This window comes from Primulina tabacum, chromosome 8 (assembly GCF_025594145.1).
Source record: "Primulina tabacum isolate GXHZ01 chromosome 8, ASM2559414v2, whole genome shotgun sequence".
NCBI classification, from domain to species: Eukaryota; Viridiplantae; Streptophyta; class Magnoliopsida; order Lamiales; family Gesneriaceae; genus Primulina; species Primulina tabacum.
This window is the reverse complement of record NC_134557.1, coordinates 2,978,383-3,001,142: the sequence shown is the minus strand read 5'-3', so window position 1 is coordinate 3,001,142 and position 22,760 is coordinate 2,978,383. Positions and strand designations below refer to the sequence as shown.

At 40.0% G+C, this 22,760-nt stretch overlaps 2 protein-coding genes across 4 annotated transcripts; both read right to left on the bottom strand.

Moving 5' to 3' along the window:
* Positions 1-4,178: 4,178 nt before the first annotated feature.
* Positions 4,179-6,283, bottom strand: LOC142552953 (uncharacterized). 3 transcript variants are annotated; one of them, XM_075662895.1, is made up of 3 exons: positions 5,595-6,283; positions 4,858-5,462; positions 4,179-4,518 (listed from the first exon to the last, which is right to left on the bottom strand). In XM_075662895.1, the coding sequence occupies exons 1-3, from the start codon at positions 5,949-5,951 to the stop codon at positions 4,449-4,451; spliced, it is 1,032 nt and encodes a 343-aa protein (XP_075519010.1). In that variant the 5' UTR covers positions 5,952-6,283; the 3' UTR covers positions 4,179-4,448. The 3 variants fall into 3 exon arrangements, with proteins under 3 accessions (XP_075519010.1, XP_075519011.1, XP_075519012.1); XM_075662896.1 differs by having other exon boundaries at positions 4,499-4,562; XM_075662897.1 differs by lacking the exon at positions 4,179-4,518 and having other exon boundaries at positions 4,720-5,462; positions 5,595-6,282.
* A 12,360-nt stretch (positions 6,284-18,643) lies between these two features.
* LOC142554292 (uncharacterized) lies at positions 18,644-21,218 on the bottom strand. Its single transcript, XM_075664977.1, has 3 exons — positions 19,933-21,218; positions 19,249-19,838; positions 18,644-19,162 (listed from the first exon to the last, which is right to left on the bottom strand). The coding sequence occupies exons 1-3, from the start codon at positions 20,825-20,827 to the stop codon at positions 18,644-18,646; spliced, it is 2,004 nt and encodes a 667-aa protein (XP_075521092.1). The 5' UTR covers positions 20,828-21,218.
* Between the last annotated feature and the right edge of the window lie 1,542 nt (positions 21,219-22,760).

The window sequence follows — 22,760 nt, the reverse complement described above, 5'->3', positions numbered from 1 at the left end:
TGCATACGTTACTGAATTATGAATTCACCTTATATCATAACTAAATCGATCATTTAATATATCTAATAGTGAACATAATAGTGCTAATAATATTAATTTGTAGAGACTATAATTATTGTTAGAATTTTATTAATGTAAATATGAACTTATAATTTTATATAATGAGTCATTAAATAGTATTCACGATAACAATATTATTTTTATTATTTTACATATTTACCGGTTGACAAAAAAACGAGGCTAGTTCATTGAATTCATTCAAAATTGGTAGAGTTAGGCCATAGCCCTTGGAATTTGGAAACTATAAAAAAATATATATATATTTCAACTATTATTATTATTATTATTATTATTATTATTAATATATCGATAAACTCCTATGTTTGGTAGCCATGATAAGAGAATGATTATTTAATAATCATTCCATTATCTCGTGTTTGGTTCATGCCCTTGATTATGATTGAAAGCACACACTATTCATGTTATATGTGTGATTAAATATCCTCCTCAAAAGGTGTGATAATTAATATTTTTTAAATAGTGATCATGATAAGATTGTATATTGACCATAATATTCTTGAATTGTTTTCTTCAATTATAATATGAAAATTAAAATTAGTGAAAATTTAATAATTAATATAATATTTAAATTTTTATTATATTTTTTTATAAATTAATTTCATATATTTTTATTATTTTCAAGCATTTTAAAGAAAATAAATTGTAATGCAAATCTATCTTAAATTAAATTTTTATAAATTTGTAATCTTGTTAATTATTTTTTTTATGAAAATAAATATTTTTTCAATTCTAATTTATTTTTTTAATGATTTAAATTAATTTTAATAAATATAAATTATAATTATAAATATTTAATTATCTATTAAATTATTTTAAGAATATTTATAATTATTTTTTTTAAAAATAATAATATTATAATTATTACTAAAACTTTATTTAACATTAACATTCAAAATAATTTGATATTTTAATTATTAAAGTAAATGCATATTTACAAATTTATTTCTAATAAATATATTTAAATTAATTTTAATAAATGTAAATTATAATTATAAATATTTAATTATCTATCCAATTATTTTAAGAATATATATTTAATTAGCATTTGGGGCATTTTGGTCATTACAATAAAAGTTACAAAATTAATACATCATTTTAAAATCATACCAAACATCATGTTATTTATCCCACCATACTATTAATCCATATATCATTTTTTAATCACTCTAATTATTAATCATTTACTTATCCTATCACACGTACCAAACGGAGCCTAAGTATTAGACTAAAATAAGGAGGAATTAATTGATCTGAAGATTGATTGAACTAAGTAGATCTTGTTTCAAGGATTTTTTTATATTAATTTTAAGTGTATAGGTGAGTATAGAAAACTGAAGAAAAATACATTTCTCATCGGAAAACACGAAATTTAAATAAACACCGGTATTATTTTATTTTATTTTATTAGTAACTACTCTATATATAAAAATAAATATGTGCTGTCAATTGGGTGTTTATTTATATTTTAATTTAAAATTTGGAAAGCTGTTTAGGTTAAAACAAGGCAAATTGATGGGCGACTTTGTGTACATCCCATTATTGGAGTCACAAGAAGTTATTTATAATATAATACTTACTTTGCAAAATCAGAAAAATGTGTACGTACGCGTGTTTATTTGTTGCACACACGATATATTTATTGAAAATCAATCATATTGTTAAGGGGACAGGATATAAAATTGTCTACAAAAATCATAATAAGATACATATGTAATATATATCCAACAATTCATAATATTATTAAGGGAGCAAATTTTTTCTTTTTTAAAAAATGGATACACCTGAAAGATAAAAAGAATTAAGATTTATCAAGTGACTAAGTTAAAAAAAAAAAAGACAAAAACTTGTGTGAGACGGTCTCACATGTCGTATTTTATGAGACATGTCTTTTATTTGGGTCATCCATGAAAAATTATTATTTTTTATGCTAAGAGTATTACTTTTTATTGTGAATATCGATAGGGTTGATCCTTCTCACAGATAAAGATTCGTGAGACCGTCTCACAAGAAATATACTTTTAAAAAAAATTGATACCGGGATTATTAATGTATACACACATACACATTATTATATAAATACTATACCGTCGATACTAACTAATTTGGTTTCTTGGTATGACCAATTTATAAATGACAATACTATTTTTATCTCAATAAACAAATTAAGTTTCAAATAACAATAGTATCATCCTCCCATAAACAAATTACATCATATATTTTTAAAATAAAGCACATTATATATCAACATAATAATTTTACAACTTATAACAAAGTAAGTACAAATACTTTGACTATAAATTGTTCGTAATTTAAATACTAACTTAACTCCAATAATAACTATTCATAAAAAACTGAATGAACAAGTACGCAACATGTAATAATCTGACACTTCAAAAAAAAAAAATGTCGGTTCGGAAAGACTGAGGAGCAGTTCGGAGCTGTCGGTCGGTTCAGAGCTTTCGATCTCATTCAACCATCAATAACGCGTCCTCTGTCCAATGAGCATCAACACGTAGGAGTTCTGAACTTCCAAATCATGAGGTGTCAAGACTCAAGACGCCGATAGGCACGTACAATTCAAACCTTCCAAACTCTCACGCGGGATTCCCTTGGGGGATAGTTCTACAATTATGAAGCATGATTCGAGAGTGATGCCGTTGTTGGGTTGTAATGTCTAGGATCTGCGAGTAAACATTCATGTTATCCTAGACCAGTGTTTAGGTAGATACACATTGACTGAGATATTCGGCTAATTATACATGCTCATGTGTTTCATTTTACTTGTCATATGATTTATGATTTATGTTTTTATGTCATGATATCATGTCAAGCTTGTATCCTTGAGATAGACAGTTTAGTAAGGTCACTTGGCCCTTTCTCGTGGACGATCAAACACTAGCTGACATCAGATCCGACGGACAACATACTATGGAGACACATGACATTGTAGGTCCAATTCATCGTGCATCTCATCTTGAGAATCATCAAACCATCTCGATCATTCCCTCGAGTTAATTGGACGATCGATCTATCCACGCCGTTTTTCACTTTTTCGAGTTTATACTTACTATGATCTACCAAATCAACTGTCCACCTTTGTTGTTTGCTGATATAAGCCTGTGGAAATTCGATGGATTGACACCAAATTAAAAGAATGTCCAGATTCTCACTTGTTTATTACCAGAACCCTCGCAGGTCTAAATTTCAGTTCCTTGGTTACATGAATAGAGACTGAGACTCTACACACACGAAATTTAAATAATAAAAACAGACAGCGATCTTATAATTATAATTATTATTATATAATTGCATCATATAATTATAATCTGGTGCCGATGTCACAAAAATACAATAAACATTACGCGTTGAAAGGGTCTGTATTGGACCGTGTTAGTTGGAAGACTGGAATGTTGCTAAAACCACCAGCAACAAGCATTATTTGCATTTAGTTCGCTTTGTACGTTCTTCATTTCTTTGACTCAATGATTATGCAATTTTTTAATTAAGTAATCTTATTTAAGGAAAAAGAAAATATTTTAAAGGCAAGGAAGGCATGAATTTCTGGCAAAGGACAAAAAGCATGAGATCCGGTTAGATGGTGTGGAGAAAGGGACTCCCAAGATTTTTTTATGATGATAACAATTATTATCATTTCTAATTCTCTCCACGGTCCACCCGGAAAAGAAGGAAGAAAATGGCAACAATGGGATAAAATCGTCGTGGAATTTATGCAAAAAAAAAAAAAAAAAAAAAAAATTGGGTGTGGGGTGATTTTAAATACATTAAATAGTAAAAATATATAAATATCTTCTTCGTTTATTTTATTCATATACACATTATAAAGTGAGAGAAAGAGTGCCGATAAAAAAGGAAAAAAAATAGAAAATTAATCGTGACACCAAAAAAAGGTTTCTGTATTCTATTCAGACATAATAAAATAGCAGGAATATATAAAATATAATTTCTAGTTGAAAAATGAAGAATTGGGGTAAGCGGCCTCATTGGGCCCTGAGGTGGTGGAACGAGGGGAAGAGCGCGATCATTAAAAAAAATCCATTGCTTTCGAGGGAAACTAACTGAATCAGACAAAAGCTTCAGAGAGTGCAAAAGAAAAGCCAAATCCAGTAATCTAATGTTGTCCCAAAACATCATTCCTCTTTTACTGTAATAAAAGCAGTCATTTACACTAAATACCCATAAAGAATGACACACCCTAAACAAAATAATTCAAAAGATACCTCTGAATTCTCAAGATTTTGACCTTTGTGGAAAGAAGTTTCCATTCTTTCATCTTTTCTTGTTTACTGCTCTGTTTGTTAATTTTCTTGCTTGGTTTGATATGTGTTTCCTGCTTTTTTGTAGTCATGTCATCTTTGCTCTTTTACTGTCATGCTATCTTTTTTAGTGGCCATTAGATTTAGATTCTCATGCTTCATTCTATGAGGAAAACCATGAAAGCACTTTCAAGGATTTTCCACCAACTGGTTTTTTATTTAATTTAAATAAAAAATTTAACAAAGTAGGATAGATAAATAAGCCGTTTGATTCTCATCAATTAAACATTAAAAAATTCATATTTATGGCGCCTTGTTACCATTTTAAAGCAAGAATCCACAAGAGGGGTAGATGTAAAACAAGAAAAATATAATATAATAATATAATAAAACTAAAATGAAGAGAGTTGGATGAAACAAAGTTACTAATTTTTTAACTACTTGTATTTTCCCTTTTTTACCCTTCAAGTTCTTGAATTTATAACCTCTTGAATTCTCTTACCTATGACTGCAGAAATCTAAGAGCTTCTTCCGGCCTTCAACAATTTCATCAAAAAAATCATCGAGCTGTCCGATTATATTCTCTGTTCCGGCCCTCAAATTACCAAAACACCCCTTCAAACTCTCCACTCTCTCCCTTATTCCGACTTCTGATTCCCATTCCATGATCCCTTGCGAGCATTTCCTCTCCACCTCTGCTCTGAGCTCATCCATGGCCACTTTTGATCTCCTGAATTCATGCAACAGAATCCCGGGCCGGTCCGATATCTGATTGATTTCGGAAGCTACCCTCTGTTGTAGCCTGGTTGTTGAGATCATGAAAGATGATCCAAAGAGAAGGCGGCCTTCATATCCATTTCCTAGCGAATTCGGCTCGGGCCAGCAGTAAACTAATCCGTAGAGCAGAATCATCAGAAGCAGGGAACTGACATTTCTCATTGCATAAAGAACTCCCCTGAACCCATTGAATCCATTCAGCTTTGATTCTACGGCAACTATCTCATCAAATTTCAATGATTCTGTTTCGATTCTCATCTCCATCAATGACCTGTTTGCTTCCTCCATCCCCACGGCCTCTCTCCTGCATCCTGATAAAGCCCGAATAACCTGTTTTTAAAAAAATAATAATGATGAATATATATAAAGGTCAAGATCCCAATCCAAAAATGAACAAACAAGATTTTTTTATTGTTTTTCACAAAAACCCAATTTGAATCTTGATGGCTATGTATGCATCACCTGTCGAAAAAGCTGGGGGCTTAAATGGCGATTGCCATCGAGTGAAGAAGTGATATTAAGTCCGGCAGAATAGTAATTCTCCATGCCTGAAATCCCAGTTTTAATCACATGACAGACCTCCCAAAGCTTGGAACTTTCATCCATGTACTCATCAAGCCATTTCTCACCAACAGGCAAGTGAAGCTTCTGAACCAGAAGAGTCAACTGCGTGTGGAATGATCTTAAGAGGGACAGAACCCTCTGCAGGAACTGAATGGACATGAAGTTGTTAGACAGAAACAGGCGTTCGAGATCATCGATCCCACGAGTCAAGAAATTGTAGAAGCCATTAACAGAGTTAGCGGAATAAGTATCCATTACAAAGAAGGTGGGATAGAAAAAGGGTTACGAATAGGGATATTTAAATGGTAGGATAGGGGGGCAAAACCGCAAAAGCAGAGGAATGATACAGATGGCATGGAAACGAGGGAATATCAACCTTAGAAGCTCATGTTTCGAAGGTTGAAAAAGATTGTTGGGAGCAATGATGAGTGTTTCCTATACAGGAGATAGGATGATTGATAGTCTGCCATTTTCACTGTATAATGAGAGGAAAGTTAGAAAGAAAATAACAAAAATTTAATCCCTCACTTGAAGAATCAGACTGAAAGTAGGCAGTTTTGAGGGACAACAAAGGTTTTTGAGTTCCCATAGAATTTTATTTTTTTATAACGTAAATCTAATTAAGATTAAATATAAATTATTTCGTCAATTTGGTACATTAATTTCTAAAAATAATAGAATTCCCGAGTCCCCTATTCGACTCATTGAGAAAATCATCCAATCAATTGATTTTTTCTTCTATAAATCAATTCGATGGGCTAATCTGATTGATTGAGCTTCATTTATAAAAACAATCTTGGGTTAAATTTTTTTTTTTTAAATGCTGTCTTTGATGATAATGTGTTAGAATGATGATGTAAGAATGAGTTCATTGGGGTGTGATCAGTTTGACCAGATTGAGTGGAATTGGGCACCTAAAACTAAGTTACAACTTCTCAAAAACTTGAACCTTATCGCGTTAATTTGTGCAATCTTTTGATTTTAGTGCCACTCATCTTCTTCTTTCCTCCTTTTCTTCCTCGAGCAACTGATTTTGTTCCTGTACTTCCCCCTCTAGTCCATTGATATTGCTCCTATATATTCTCATATTACTACCATCTCCCAAGTATATAAAAAAAAAATTTAGCATTTCCCAATCTTGTTTCGATTCTAGATAGTGGGATTCTTGTGTTTTGTAAGTTGAAAATGTTGTATATAATTTCTTGGTCACACTACGTATGATTCTTGTCCAAAGCCACATGATACTTGAGGAAGACAATTATATTTAGTGGCCCCCATCAATCATATAGTAGGGTCATATTCCCTCGTTTCTTAATGTATTTTTAAAATCTTTTTCAGTTGATTAATTAAGATATAGTGTATCGACTATTATTTATCCATTGCTTTGTTAAAGTCACCCTTCTTTCTTTTTCTTTTTTAAAATTTTATTATTATTATTAAGTACTGTATTTCTTTTCTTTTTTTTTTTTTTGTCATCACTATGAAGTTTGAAAGTTTTACCTAATCGTGAAATCAATAGCTCGGAATAATAATATTCGATTACACGTTAATCATAATATGTACAACATCAAGATGATGTTATGGCGCATTAGGTGTCTTTTTTTTACTAATTTTTTTTTCTCAATTTGGTGTTATTTTTTACTTAGTTTATTTGAGGATATCATAATATATCTTATCGATATTATATGGACAAAAATTCACATGTAAAATCAGAAATTCTTGATAATACTTAACTTCGTTCTGAAATAATATAGAAGCCATAATAGGGTTTTTCCAACACAAGTAAGTAAAATCTACGATTAATTTATTTATGGAATCGATCGTTCGTAACATTTATGTAATAAATATTTATGTAATAAAAAACAGTAATATCATAACAAATTTACGAGAGTCGAGTCCTCGTGGGTTTTCGAAGAAAGAAACACTTGGGGGGGATGTCTGGTCTTTGGTCTTGTAAGATCTCATTGGAAAGTGAATCGAAACTTTGGTGAAGCCGTAGATTTGGGCGCCCCCCTTTTCCTTTGTTAGCCATATCGCCTGCACCTAATTATAGGATGAGATCTTCCATAATCCCCTCCTTTCTATAGTTTAATTTATCTTCTCGAGAATCTTAAAAATAATCAACACCCAAAATTTAAATTAAATGTATTCCAATTATTCGAGGAATCTATAGATGAGAATAAGTTATATTTTTTACCTTGGAAAAGCAGAAACGTGATATAAATCCGAAGTCATGATTTAGCTAACTCTAAAATCTAAATATAATGTCGATGGTTGATCTTCACACCGAGATTTCAAGTTTGAAACGAGCTTTCGAGTTTAAAATTCAATTGCAGTATCAAGATTCTTTGGTAGAATAATCTTTTGGACAAGTTTAACTAGCATGATAATTAGGAAAACACGTAGCTGCAAACTAATTAAGCACTTTTATTTGAAATAGTTAATATGGTGCACATATGTAATTAAATGAAATAATTGCGTAGGTGGGTCAAATGGCGCTAGCCGCAAGCTACCGAAGCTAATCAATGAAAACATTTTAATCTTTGTATTCACTTTTTTTTTTTTAATTTAAAATTTTTAAATTAAATAAAATACATGATAATTAAGGTTTAAATCGGGACAAGTTTAAACATGGAGTTTCAATTTATAATAGTTTAAATAATCACAATTCACCTCTGGTCAAAAAGATTGATTCGAATATTATCCATATTTATAAATTAATTAATATATACTTTAATGTTTTATATTGTATAGTGCATGTTTTTTTTATATAGAATCTTTTTTTTACTGCGAGAAAAATCAAGAATCTACGCAAAATTCATCTTATCCATGAATAATTTCCATCAATAATTGTGCAAAAGCAATAAGTTTTCGTCTTTTCTTTTCACCGACAAAAAGAAAATCAATATGATAATCAGAATTAATTGATTTTATTCAGTATTAGTACCTTATTATTATGTTCAACATTTGCATCGGTTTTGATCAACTTAATATTTTATATTTTACATTTTTTTTTTGGAAAAATTTTAATTTATCAAATTTGAAGAAAATAGTAATTAATTTATACGCCCCCATCATTTTCCATCCAATGGGGATGCCATGGTCTGTATTGAATTCATACTACAAGAATGTATGTTTCATTTTCCTTCTTAATGAACCCTAGATGGATCCAACTGTATGGTCCATATCCCCACCCGATTATGAAAATGATTAATTAATTGCGAATTTATATAAATAAATAAATAAATTTATATATGTACTTAGCTGACTCCTATATATGCCCTTAATATCATATTATATTGATATTTACACGTCATATTTTGTTAAATTATTCGATTTTTCAAAATTCCATTACTAGTAACATTTATTGTGAAGAAACAAAGAAAATATAGAGTAGATTTCTTGTGAAACGGTCTCACGAATCTTTATCTGTGAGACGAGTCAACCCTACCGATATTCACAATAAAAAATAATACTCTTAGCATGAAAAATAATATTTTTTATTGATGACCCAAATAAGAGATCTGTCTTACAAAATACGATCCGTGAGACCGTCTCACGTCGAAAATATATATAGTACTTGGGAGATCAGTTTTTTTTTTTTTTTTTTATGTTTAAAGAGAGGTGAAATTTATATATATATATTAAATATTTATATTTTTTGGCACATGATATGTATATAATATAGCTCCTCTCGACCCCTTTAATTAGGTCTACCCTGAAAGAAGGCAATTAAGTGACCAAATCAATGAATATTTTTTTCAAAAATTTGTTTATTATAAGATTAATTGTTTATTTATTTTCCGTAAAAAAAACTTTCCCCATTAATTTCAATAATATTTGTTTGTGGTATTAGTCGTCAATTGGGATACTTTGTGAGGGACCACTGACATTTTAAATTTATGCTCTACGAAATAAATAAATAATGAAGATAAGGATTAAAAGCTACAATCTATTATAATAATAATGAAAAAACTTGTGTGAGACGGTCTAACGAGTCGTATTTTGTGAGACAAATATCTTATTTGGGTCATCCATGAAAAAATATTACTTTTTATGCTAAGATTATTACTTTTTATTGTACATATCAGTAAAATTGACTCGTCTTATAGATAAAGATTCGTGAGATCGTCTCACAAGATATCTAATCTAATAATAATTAGATATATGGTAGCTCCAACGCGTGAGATTAATGGGTCACGCACAACAGTTGAATAAGATTTGAGAGCATACAAAAAGTAATGATAATACACTCGAAACAAAATAAAAATGACACGTAAAAATACATGTGAGTGTATTAGCTTCGTGTGTGTATGTATATATATTTGATATTGAAAGGGACCGTTGATCATGAACGGACATGAAATAAATTATGATGTGTGTATCAGAAGTTATTGTTGTGCTCTGTTGTTGTCAACATGAGCGCACAACATGCGGCGGAAGTTAATTATAAACACACAAGTATAATTTTAATAAATAAAATACATGTTTTAATTATGTAGAAGTATAAATACTTGTACAACGCTTCATGGGAAAAATTCATTATGAAATATGTAAATCATTTATATAAAATAATACTAGTAAAAATATCAAAACCAAATTTCTTGGCACTCCAAGAATTTAAATGCATCAAAATAAACCAAACTAAAAACTAGATGCAAAAACCCAAGTCGCAAAAAAAAACAATAGAAGAACACTCTTCGACCAACACTCTGCGTCAGTGTTGCTTTTCACGTGTCTTCAACACCAATCAGCAACACGACATAATCGTAAATCAATCACTCAAATTATTTAACATGAAAATTATCTTCAACTCTGAACATCGGGTGTGTTCAGAGAAAAACTCCAGCCGCTGCGTAAAAATCCCTTATATTGTGTTTGACAACCAGGATTTGGGAGGATTTCAGGGTAATTGAATTTCAAAATCCTATTTTTACTATTTCGCAAAGTGATTCAAAAAAAAGAATTAGAATTTGTTTAGAATTTTATGAGATTTCAATGAGTATATCCAAATCCCATCAAATTTGATAAGATTTGGTGGGATTTAGATTTTAAAAACATACAATTACTTTTTTATCCAAATGAAATTTATGTTTAGATGATTTCTAAGGGTAGCTTAGTAAAATTTTAAAATTCTAAATTCGAATCCTTTTTTCTCCAAACAAAAAATGGATTTGTAAGTATTATTTTTAAATTCTAAACCAAACACCAAATGGAATTTCAAATACTTAAATTTCCAAATCCAATTCCAAATCCAAATCCAAATTCATACCCGTCGCTACTATGGCGACGGTTTTAATTAAACCGTCGCCGATATTTCATATATATACATCTTCATATCTTGACCTAATTATTTTCCCATAGGAATAAGACACTATTCAAATCTAACATATTATATCTTAGGAATAAATACCAAAAACAAATCATGTATGATAAATACCAATATTAAATTATCTATGAATAAGTCCCATTATTCGATCAAGTCGAATTAGTCTTGAAACGCAAAACTTTTATTTTTCGATTTAGATAAAATACAAAGATTAATTAAGAATAAAATATTCTTTTCAGATATGTTGTCCACCCGTTGCTTGTTAGTGGATACCTAATTGGCATTGCAAGATGCTCGTAGGACCATCTTGTGGAATGTCACATTAATTATCTTCTCATACACTGTTGCGTTAAATGTTTTGACGATATTCACGAGAACATTTTCTCATACGTAAGATAAAAAGTGAACGTGACAAGATGTTCTCGAATATTGAAATATTTAATGTAATCATGTGTGATACCCCATGGATGAGCCCATCAAGATCTGGCCCAAACCCCCGGCCCATATCTAAGGCCCACAGGTAGCCCACAGGTGAAGGGCCCATGACAAGCCCATGTATTCTCCTATAAATACCAGGTTTGAGCGTACGATATGGCATTCACTATATTATTTTCAGCAGCGCCCTTAGCTGCTCCCCCATATATCCTCAGTCTCTGACTTGAGCGTCGGAGGGGCTACGCCAGGATACCCTCCTGGCCCCCTCCTAACGGTCTTATTTGTGATTTCAGGCCCAGGGTAATTTTGAAGCCCGTGTCTGGATTAGTGACGCTTGCGTGGATCGGACCCTAAATTTCCCGTGAGTATCACTTGGCGCCGTCTGTGGGAACTTTTGAGTTAAGACGTAGAGATGGTAGGGAGGAGAGGGAGTGGAAGAGCCACCTCAGCATCATCGCGTCCTCGGAGGGGACCCGAACCATCTCGCGCTGAGGCGGGACAGGAACAACCGCATCTTGAGACGAGACAAGAACAACCTCGTCAAGAGGCCAGAACTGAGCAGCCCATCCACGAGACGAGGGCCGAGCAAACCCGTCCCAATGAGAATGTGGGAAACTTGACCCTGGAACAGCTGGGCCAATTTATCACCCGAACAGTGGATGAGGCCATGAAGAGGAATCAAGAGTCTATGTTTGTAGAGGAACAAGCCGCCCATCAGGAGCGGGAGGAAAATGTTGAGGTCCATCATAGCAGGGTTGAAGAGACGCAACCCCTCCAGAGTGGGGAGATTAGTGAGATGGGAGAGATGTGGAAAGAGATAAGGAGGTTGAGGGAGCAGGTGGGAAGCAGGGCGCCGGTACCCAAGAGAGGAAGCCCTTTTTCACTAGCCATCTTGGAGGAAGGGCTTCCTCCGAATTTCCGACAATCAAACGTTGGAGAGTATGACGGACATACAGACCCTGAGGAACACTTGGGGAGATTTGAGAATGCGGCTCTGTTGCACCAATATTCGGACGGAGTCAGATGCAGGGTGTTTCTGGGCACGTTGGTGAGGTCAGCCCAGCAATGGTTTAATACCCTGCAGCCCAACTCCATACAATCGTTCGAGGATTTCTCTGCAGCCTTCTTGCACCGATTTGCCAGCAGCAAGAGGCATCAAAAGAACTATTTGAGTTTGTTTGTGATGAAACAACAAGAGGCTGAAACGTTGCGGGAGTTTGTCCAGCGCTTCAACACTGCAGCACTAGAAATACCATCGGCTACCCCTGACATCATGATAAGTGCCTTTACACAAGGACTAAGGGGAGGAGAGTTTTTTAAGTCGTTGGTCAAGAAGCCTCCGTCGAGCTATGATGATTTGTTGGCTCGAGCTGAGAAATATGTCAACCTGGAGGATGCTCAACGATACAGGAGGATGGAAAACCGGCCCGGAGGAAGTAGGGTGGAGGGAGCCGAGAGAGGTGGAAAGAAGAGGGGTGCAGGGGAAAGAGATGAGGACAGAACCAAAGATAGAAGACAATTCTCATCACATGTTCCTCTGAATAGGAGTCGGGATAAGGTGATGGAGGTGAGGGAGTCGGGGGAGAGGGGGGAGAAGTCGCAGAGGGTCGAGAGCAGTGCTCGACCTCCGCCACGGGGTAGACAAGAAGGGTCCTCGTCTGGGAGTGAGCTGAGATCTCGCCCGTCTTCTAGGCGGGGTCGAGGCCCTCCATGGATACATCCGAGGATCGAAGAGCCGAGGAGAGAGGGTCGAGGTCAGGATGTCCCTCGGGAGCCCGCTGAACCGAGGAGGAGAACGAATGAGGATAATCACCCGACGAGAGGAATGATTCATATGATCTCGGGGGGTGCTACTGATGGGGATTCCGGGCGAGCGCGGAAGGCGCATGGGAGGAGGTTGGAGAATTTTGAAATATCGAGGAGTGCGAACTTACCCCATGATCCTGTCATCAGTTTTGGGCCAGAGGATCTCCGAGGCATTGTGGCTCCTCATAACGATGCCTTGGTGGTGACGACCACCGTTGCCAATTACGATGTGGCACGAATCTTTATTGATAATGGAAGCTCTGTTAATATCCTGTTCAAGAGTACTCTGGATCAGATGAAGGTGGAAGGATTTGAGTTTGAACCAATCTCCACTCCTCTATATGGGTTCGCAGGACATGCCATCCCACCGCTGGGTCAAATTGTCCTTCCTTTATCTTTGGGACATGAGCCTCGGCGGGTGACCAAGATGACGACATTTACTGTGGTGGACACCCCATCCGCTTACAATGGAATTCTGGGGCGACCGGCCCTAAAAGATTTCAGAGCTGTAGCGTCCACGTATCATCAGAAGTTGAAGTTTCCAGTGGGGAGGGAGGTTGGAGTCTTATGTGGGGACCAGAAAGTCGCTCGTCGGTGTTATGAGGGGATAGTGAAAGAAGAGGGGAAGAGGGCACGTGTGGAGGTCAATATGATTAGAAGGGGGCGAAGCGGGTTGCCAGTGGTAAGGAGAGAGGTTCATGAGGTGATGGATGAGAGGCCGGAGATCGTGACATTGGGGCCTGACAAGAAAACTCTAAGAATAGCCCCTGACCTTGACCCAGAGGTAAGGGAAAAACTTATTACTTGTTTACAAGCTAATCTCAACAGGTTCGCTTGGTCAGCCCAAGAGCTCACAGGGACGAGTCCAGATGTAGCAGAACATCGGTTAAACATCTTGCCGAATTCTCGTCCCGTGAAGCAGAAGAAAAGACACTTCGGGCCCGAGAAAGATATAGTTATAAAAAAGGAGGTGGGAGAGTTGCTCAGTGCCGGGCACATTCGAGAGGTACAATTTCCTACTTGGCTCTCGAATGTCGTTCTTGTTCCGAAAAGTTCGGGAAAATGGAGGATGTGTGTGGACTTCAGAGATCTCAACAAGGCATGTCCTAAAGATTGTTATCCCTTGCCGCGGATAGATCAGTTGGTGGACTCCACAGCCGGACACCAGTATTTGTGCATGCTGGACGCTTATCAGGGGTACCATCAAATCCCTTTGGCCGTGGAGGATCAAGATAAAGTAAGTTTCATCACCTCTGAAGGAACTTTCTGTTACGTGGTCATGCCCTTCGGACTAAAAAATGCCGGAGCCACGTATCAGCGGTTGATGGATAAAGTCTTTTCTAAGCAGGTGGGGAGGAATGTGGAAGTATATGTGGATGACATCATGGTAAAGTCTAAGGATTCAGCCCTGCTCATACCTGACTTAGTGGAGACCTTTTCCACCCTCAGGTCCTATGGGCTGAAGTTGAACCCTCAGAAGTGTATATTTGGGGTGAAGAGTGGGAAATTTCTGGGTTATATGGTGACGGAGAGGGGAATTGAGGCTAACCCTGAGAAAGTTCAAGCTATCCAAAATATGGTCTCTCCTCAGGGGCCCAAAGATGTTCAGCAGTTGGCAGGGAGGATTGCTGCGCTGGCACGTTTTATCTCGAGATCCGCCCATAGAAGTTTACCCTTTTTCCGGACCCTGCGAAAGGCGAAAAAATTTGAGTGGGGGCCGGATTGCGAGAAGGCTTTCACAGAACTGAAGGAGTACCTTGCCGAGCTTCCTGTTCTAGCCAAACCGACAGCGGGGGAGCCTTTGTGGGTATACTTATCTGCCACTGAAGGGGCCGTGAGTTCGGTCCTTGTCAAGCTTGATGGATCAGTTCAACAGCCGGTGTACTATGTTTCGCATGCACTCAAAGGGGCAGAGATCCGATACTCGGGTTTGGAAAAATTGGCTTTGGCGTTGGTAATGACAGCCAGACGCTTGAGGCCTTACTTCTTATCTCATCCGATTGTGGTGCTCACTAACAGTCCATTAGGCAGGATTCTCACTCATTCTGATATGTCCGGCCGCCTGGTTAAGTGGACTACGGAGTTGGGAGAATACGACATCCAGTATGAGCCGAGAACAGCTATTAAAGCACAAGCGTTAGCCGATTTTCTGGCTGAGACTGTACATCAGGAGAATGAGGACCCTTGGAAGGTGTATGTGGATGGTTCCTCGTCGAAGGACGGAAGTGGGGTGGGAGTAGTACTGATTTCACCAGCTGGGGAAGAAGTGAAGTTGGCTGTAAGGTTGGACTTTCGAGCATCCAATAATGAGGCAGAGTATGAGGCTGTTTTGGCAGGACTTCGAGCAGCCATAAATGTGGGAGCTACCCGGGTACTTATTTTTTCTGACTCACAGTTGGTAGCGCAACAGATGAAGGGGATGTATGATGTGAAAGATGAGAAGCTTATTGAGTATGCTCGAGAAGTGAACAGAATCAGAGAGAAATTCACAGAGATTACATTTGAACAGATTCCCAGGAAAGAAAATGAAAAGGCAGACACTCTAGCCAAAATGGCTGGAACGATGGGAAGTTGGAAGAATAGAGATGTGGTATTTCAAATCGAACTCACACCTCACACGAGTTCACCTGCAGCTGAGCAAGAAGAAGAGGATTGGAGGGCTGACATAATTGATTACCTGAAAGAGGGAAAGCTTCCTGATAACCCTCGCGAAGCTCATAAATTGAAGATAAAATGTTCACGCTATGTAATGGTTGGGGACGTGTTGTTTAGAACGTCCTTTGCAGGGCCACTTCTTCGGTGCTTAAGTTACAAAGAGGCTGATTATGTGCTCCGAGAAGTTCACGAGGGGTGTTGTGGAAATCATTTAGGGGCTTATGCATTAGCAAGAAAAGTACTGCTCGCCGGTTATTCTTGGCCCTCAGTGCTGCATGATGCTCAAGAATTGGTAATGTCTTGTGATAGTTGTCAACGTCATGCGCGGTTGAATCACCGGCCGGCCGCGATGATGAAGGCTGTCACGGCTGCCTGTCCCTTTGACCAGTGGGGAATGGATATCGTGGGACCTTTTCCTATGGCTCCTGCTCAGAAAAAATTCCTACTGGTAGCAGTTGATTATTTTTCAAAGTGGGTGGAAGCAGAGCCTTTGGCCAGAATCACTGAGAACGACGTCCTGAAATTCTTGTGGAAGAGTATAGTATGCAGGTACGGGGTACCTAGGAGGCTGATATCCGATAATGGGAGACAGTTCCAAGGGGCGAAAATCGAAGCTTGGTGTAAAGAGATGAAGATCCAACAAGTCTTTACCTCTGTAGCTTACCCGCAGAGTAATGGCCAGGTGGAGGTGACTAATCGGACGCTGGTACAGGGTCTGAAAGTTCGACTGTGCAAGGCCAAAGGCAATTGGGTGGATGAGCTACCAAGTGTCTTATGGGCATACCGAACCACTCCGAAAGAGGGAACCAAAGAAACTCCTTTCAGTTTGGTCTACGGTAATGAAGCAGTGCTCCCGGCTGAGATCGGGTTGGAATCGGCAAGGGTGATGTTTTATGACGAGGACAATGGGGCAAGACGCGCTACTGACCTTGATCTTTTGGAAGGAAAGAGGGAGGCTGCCAGCATTCAATTGGAAGCTTATAAGAATCGCATTGCACAGTCTTATAATCGGAGAGTCGTGCAAAAAAACTTTCAGGTGGGTGATTTGGTCCTGAGGAAGGTGCCAGAAGAGCAGAGGGGAAAATTGGACCCAAAGTGGGAGGGTCCCTTCAAGGTGGTCGAGAGGTTGAGCTCTGGAGCCTATTACTTAGAGAATGCGCAAGGCAAAGCTTTGAAGAGGCCTTGGAATGCTTATCACCTTAGGAAGTATTATTCTTGATTCTGTCGTCGATGTATTTTACTTTCTAAACTTTCTTTTGTAATCCATTGGAATTCAATAAAATCAAGTTCTTCTTTTCATTTCATGAATGGTGGTGTATTATGAAAGTGAGAAAAATTAAATTTTCCTGCTAAGGCATCGCCTAGCAGAGGAGCAGAGTTGGGGTGGAGAAAAATTAAATTTTCCTGCTAAGGCCTCGCCTAGCAGAGGAGCAGAGTTGGGGTGGAGAAAAATTAAATTTTCCTGCCAAGGCATCGCCTAGCAGAGGAGCAGAGTTGGGGTGGAGAAAAATTAAATTTTCCTGCCAAGGCATCGCCTAGCAGAGGAGCAGAGTTGGGGTGGAGAAAAATTAAATTTTCCTGCTAAGGCATCGCCTAGCAGAGGAGCAGAGTTAGAGGGTGGAGATGGTGAATTTCTATTTTCCTACTAAGGCCCGGCTTAGCAGAGGAGTTAGAGGGTGTAGATGATGAATTTTTATTTTCCTGCTAAGGTGTCACCTGGCAGAGGAGTTAGAGGGTGATGGTGTTGATTTCTATTTTCCTGCTAAGGTGTCACCTAGCAGAGGAGTTAGAGAGTGTAGATGGTGAATTTTTATTTTCCTGCTAAGGTGTCACCTGGCAGAGGAGTTAGAGGGTGATGGTGTTGATTTCTATTTTCCTGCTAAGGTGTCACCTAGCAGAGGAGTTAGAGGGTGGAGATGGTGAATTTCTATTTTCCTGCTAAGGTGTCACCTAGCAGAAGAGTTAGAGGGTGGAGATGGTGAATTTCTATTTTCCTGCTAAGGCCCGGCTTAGCAGAGGAGTTAGAGGGTGTAGATGGTGAATTTTTATTTTCCTGCTAAGGTGTCACCTGGCAGAGGAGTTAGAGGGTGATGGTGTTGATTTCTATTTTCCTGCTAAGGTGTCACCTAGCAGAGGAGTTAGAGGGTGGAGATGGTGAATTTCTATTTTCCTGCTAAGGTGTCACCTAGCAGAGGAGTTAGAGGGTGGAGATGGTTGATTTTTATTTTCCTGCTAAGGTGTCACCTGGCAGAGGAGTTAGAGGGTGATGGTGTTGATTTCTATTTTCCTGCTAAGGTGTCACCTAGCAGAGGAGTTAGAGGGTGGAGATGGTGAATTTCTATTTTCCTGCTAAGGTGTCACCTAGTAGAGGAGTTAGAGGGTGGAGATGGTTGATTTTTATTTTCCTGCTAAGGTGTCACCTAGCAGAGGAGTTAGAGGGTGATGATTTTATTTGCCCTAACAGGTTAATAGTATCAGAGACAAACTCGTGAGAAGCAGTAAATTCAAATGCAAAATACTCAAGGTTGCATAAATAAAACGAGTTCGTACTCGTGAGAAGCAGTAAATTCAAATGCAAAATACTCAAGGTTGCATAAATAAAACGAGTTCGTACAGGTCAAAAGTGCGCAAAGGAAAGAACCAAATGTAAACGTCCCAAAAGTCGCATAATCCTATGGAAAATAAAACAATGCAGAAAATAACATAAATAAAGGGGCTCAATCTAGGAATCAGGGGGGAGACTCGATATGAAGCCCTCGAAGTCGATAAAGTCAGTAGGGGCGCCTGGCGGAGGATAGCCCTGAGCGTGGAAAAGGCCGACTGCACCCTCGAAACCCACCCCCAGGTAGTGAAAAGCTTTCGGGCCACAGATCTCGACAAATTCTTCGGATTTGAGAAATTCCTCTTTGAAAGAGGAGGCTTCTGCAACATGTCGTGCCTTGGCGTCTTTAAGCTCAGCCTGTGAGTTCTTTAATTCTTTCTTCAGCTTCTTGATCTCTTTAGCTTGATCCTCTATCAGCCGCTGAGACTCCTGCTTCTGTTTTGAGAGCTCGCCGTACTGGATCTGGGACTCCGACAATTGAGCTTGGGACTCCGAAAGCTCCATGGCATGCGACACTTTCATCTCATCAATAGTAGCCTGGAGCTGTTCGCGGAGAGCCTGAACCTCGCGTAATTCTTGACAAGAGCCAGATCGAGCGGCGTGAGCACGCTCGGCCAACTCCCCAACGTACATCATGCCCTGCATAAGTAGATAAGGGTGAAAAGACGATAAGAAGATCAAATGTATATTAAACATCAATCTAAAGGTTATAAGGAGAAGTATACCTCGGTGACACTGCTGCATGTCCGGCGGAGGAGGTCTGACCACCCCAGTGAACCCATGAACGCTGCATCGGCGTCGGAAGGAAGCTGATACATTATCTTCTGAGCTAGAGGAGTAGGACCCCGCCCCACGATGGCCGAATCCGAAGTGTATAGAGGATGTACCGCCGATGCGAGGGGAGGCTCCTCATCGGGCTCGGACCCCTCTGGAGAAGAGACCGATACGACAGAAATCTCAGAAATCTTGCGTTTGCCATGCTGAGGGGCTGACGGGCTAAGATCAGTGGATGCATTTTGCTTACCAGACGGAGGAGGGGACTTGGCGCGAGGAGGTGGCGAGGAGGCTCGCTCTGAGGCGGAGGAGGAGGAGCCTGCCTTCTTCTTCTTCGCAGCAGTAGGGGAGCTAGGGGAGCTAGCAGGCTTCTTCGCGGTGGTAGAACAGGAACCTGTTTTCTTTTTCTCAGCAGCAGAACAATCTTCCTTTGGGCCCATCGTGACTACCGGGGTAATGGATTTCTGGGAAACTGATGAAGAACCCCCGGCCTTTGTCTTGGAAAGTTCACGGAGAAATAGGGCGTTCATGACTCTAGTACCTGCAAGCAGAGACAAGGAACCAAATGAGAATGTTATCAAGTAACATAATAAATAAAAGAAAAACAAGAAGTATGGACAGATGAGAATATCTACCAGCATTCTCCTTCAGCTTAATTTTAACGGGACTTAACCCGGCATGACATAGGAGATCCTCAGATAGAAGTTTGGGAATGTTAAAGCATCGATCTCCTAGTACACTCATTATCTGTAGGTACTCCTCATCTTTCTTATAACTCTTGGAAAGTTTGGGTTTAGTGAAGACAGGGTACCAATCGGTAAAGCAAGTCAATTCTTTGGGTGGCTGTACAAAGAAGAAGTATTTTTTCCAGTCCTTCACATGACTGGGGGCCCCATCGAACAGTTTGTGGCCAGACCGGGAGGTTACGTAGAAAGGTCCATCTTTTGACCTGGACAAAACTAAGAAGTAGGAAAAAGTGGTGCAATTCAAAGGGAGGCCTAAAGCTCTGAATAACACAGCGAAACAGCTTATCAAACGGAAAGCATTGGGCGTGAGTAAACCTAAATGCACCTGGTAGTACTTGCTTAATTCTTGGAAGAAATCGCACAAAGGGAAACGGAGACCTGCATCAAAGTGATGCTGAAAGAAGGTATAATAGCCCTTAGGGGCTAGATAGGGCCGGTCCTCTGGGCTAGGAATGATAATCTGGTGGGAGGAAGGAATGTGCCATAAAGTTCTAAGTTTTGGCTCGCTACCGGAAGGGATGTGGGATGACAAATGACCATACCACAAGTTGTCTGCGTTAGATATGTTCATTTGTTGGGTCACGTGACGAACTTCCTTACCCGGACGACTATGAGTGGTGACTTCCTCCTCAGGAGGATCAACGGTAAAATCAGGATCGGCTAGGGAAATCTTACTCTGGCTAGACTCGCTGGACCTGCTAGACCGGCTGGACTCGCTAGACTCGCTAAACCCCTCAGTACCACCCAAAGAACTAGACTCGGAATCGGAATCGGAAGAAGACATAAGTGCTTAGGATAATCAAACAGGAAGAGGAGAGAACTGACCCGGATGAGGCAGGGGAAAATACTCAAAGCAATAAAATCCCAAGAATGGCCGAGTAAGGTGCGTTACGGCGCGTGAGGGCTGGCGTGCAAGGGCGAGGGGCGAGCTGGTGCTCGGATACTGGGCGAGCGTGGGACGCTCGGCGCTCGAGCGAGTGTGGCACGGCGGGACGAGCTCGTGGCAGGGGCGAGCGTGCGGCCGGGCGAGCTCGTAGCAGGGTATGTGCGCGGAAGGGGCGAGGCTCTCGGGCGAGCGTGCACTCGTGCGGGGCGGCGAGCGCACCGGGCGAGCGTGCTGCTGGACGAGTAGGCGCGCGGAGGCGAGCGGCTCGACGGGCGAGTGTGCGCGCTGGGCTAGCACGCAGCGGCAGGGGGCGAGCGTGCACTCGTGCGGGGCGAGGAGCGCACCGGGCGAGCGTGTTGCTGGGCGAGTATGCGTGCAGAGGCGAGCGGCTCGGCGAGCGAGTGTGCGCCCTGGGAGAGCGTCTCGGCGGCGAGCTTACGATGTGGGCGAGCGTGCACTTGTGCGTTCGGGCGAGGGCGAGCTGGATGCTCGGGCTAGGGCGAGCTTGGAGCTGGCAGGGGCGAGCGGCGAGCGTGGAGCGTGTAGGGGTGAGGGCGTGCGCTCGTGCAGGGGCGCTCGGCAGGCTCGACGAGGGGAGGCTTGGGCTCGGGCGAGGCGCGCTGCAGGGCTCGGGCGAGGCGCGCTGCAGGGCTCGGGCGAGGCGCGCGCTGGCTAAGACGAGGCGTGCGATGGCTCGAGCGAGAGTGGACGGCGCACAGTGGTGGCCGGGGCGGCGGACTAAAGTGACGGTGGAGTGGTGGTGGGGCGGCGCTAGGGTTAACGCGCAGGTAAAGCGTGGGCAGGGAGGAGCTGGTGAATGAATTTCAGCGGAAATTTTTGTGAGAGAAGTAAGAATGAAATGAGAAGGTGGCCTCTATTTATAGGGGAGCTCGGCCCATACCTTACCATTTAGGAGGAGATTGTGTTTTGATTTGATATATTTCCCTCCAGATTAAGATTGCGATTTGATTTGTTTCCTAATCTTGGGAGACTGGAGAACGGCAGGAAAAACGCAAGGCCTCACCCTTGCGAGTGCTTATTTCTGAAAAAATTATGGGGGCGTTGCCCCCACACCCCCACGACCTGACCGGGCAGGTCGATCCCCGCGACCTGACCGGGCAGGTCGATCCCCGTAATTTTTGCAGCGGTGAACATCGTTCGTTAACGGCAAACGAAATTAATTTTTTCTGGTACGATACATCCTCATCGCAGATGAACCAAGGACAACACCATTAATCGAACTTTGAACCTACGATTCAGTTCGACTCGGGAGGGGGAGACTGGTGATACCCCATGGATGAGCCCATCAAGATCTGGCCCAAACCCCCGGCCCATATCTAAGGCCCACAGGTAGCCCACAGGTGAAGGGCCCATGACAAGCCCATGTATTCTCCTATAAATACCAGGTTTGAGCGTACGATATGGCATTCACTATATTATTTTCAGCAGCGCCCTTAGCTGCTCCCCCATATATCCTCAGTCTCTGACTTGAGCGTCGGAGGGGCTACGCCAGGATACCCTCCTGGCCCCCTCCTAACGGTCTTATTTGTGATTTCAGGCCCAGGGTAATTTTGAAGCCCGTGTCTGGATTAGTGACGCTTGCGTGGATCGGACCCTAAATTTCCCGTGAGTATCAATGTGTTAAAGGATGATCGATTTGACGTTTAACAAAATATTCATGTAAACATTCTACGGGCGCTCATAGATGTCACCATATGAACATATCAAACTACAGAGAGTCCAAACTTGCGAAGAAAATATATCATCTTTATCACTTCTACTTCATTCTGGTCAAAACATAAACAAGGTCAATCACATCATAAATTATCAA